Below are 846 nucleotides of genomic sequence, written 5' to 3'. Positions count from 1 at the left end.
GATTGGACCACTCACCTAGATGTGATTGCACGATTACTCAGAAAAGAACATTCGACCAACATAGTTGATGCTAAGGAATACCTAAACTAGGCTAACAATAGTAGGGTTCACCTTCGCAGTCACTATCAGTGGGGGCAAAGCAAAGAGAACCATCATCCTTCTTGATGATACCGAAACAAACCGCCGGATTCTGCCAAGTCTTGCAATACGATCCCCACTTGGAATCGTGGCACTGAGACATATCATTGCAGACGTCCTGACAGGTGGGTGTGGGTTCGGGACAAGCCACCGGCTCCAACGTGTAGTCATCACAGGTGTCCTGTTCGGTCGGCTGGAAGCAGTAACCATCATCCTTATGGTAGAGACCGAAGCAGACACCGTTGCCCTTGCAGTAGGAGCCATACTTCGAGTCAGCACAGGGAGAATAACCATCACAAATATCCTGACAATACTCGGCGACGGCCACGGACAGAGCAGCGATGGTGAAAACGACCTTCATGGGGAAGAAGAAGATTAATGTCAACTAACATAAAGGTTTTGTTTTGCTCAGACTAGAGATGATTATGTATGATATGTATCATAACAGAGCCAAGACAAATCTGCAGCTCTACTGAATCACCTAGATCGAGCTACCTTCTTGGAACACCTCATGTTGGTAAAGTTTCCCAAGAGATTCTCTAAAGCGAAGCTTCACGTAGACCATCGCACTCATGCTAAGCGGAGATCGAAAGCTAGTGAGCCATACGCAAGGAGCCACGCTCAACTCAGCTGAATTGCACAGTCAACCGTGGCCCATTCAGTTGACAAGGAATCGCATCAGAGGAATATGTTCAATTACGAGCCATA

At 47.2% G+C, this 846-nt stretch overlaps 1 protein-coding gene across 1 annotated transcript; it reads right to left on the bottom strand.

Moving 5' to 3' along the window:
- Positions 1-111: 111 nt before the first annotated feature.
- Positions 112-499, bottom strand: Pmar_PMAR015754 (hypothetical protein; the record flags this gene model as incomplete). The annotated part of the gene is made up of 1 exon (XM_002777917.1): positions 112-499. A coding segment is annotated over one exon (388 nt), but the record flags the coding sequence as incomplete, so codon positions are not given.
- Between the last annotated feature and the right edge of the window lie 347 nt (positions 500-846).

This window comes from Perkinsus marinus (genome assembly GCF_000006405.1).
Source record: "Perkinsus marinus ATCC 50983 genomic scaffold scf_1104296950640, whole genome shotgun sequence".
NCBI classification, from domain to species: domain Eukaryota; phylum Perkinsozoa; order Perkinsida; family Perkinsidae; genus Perkinsus; species Perkinsus marinus.
Note: the sequence above shows the minus strand (reverse complement) of the source record. Positions and strands in the feature narration are given on the sequence as shown.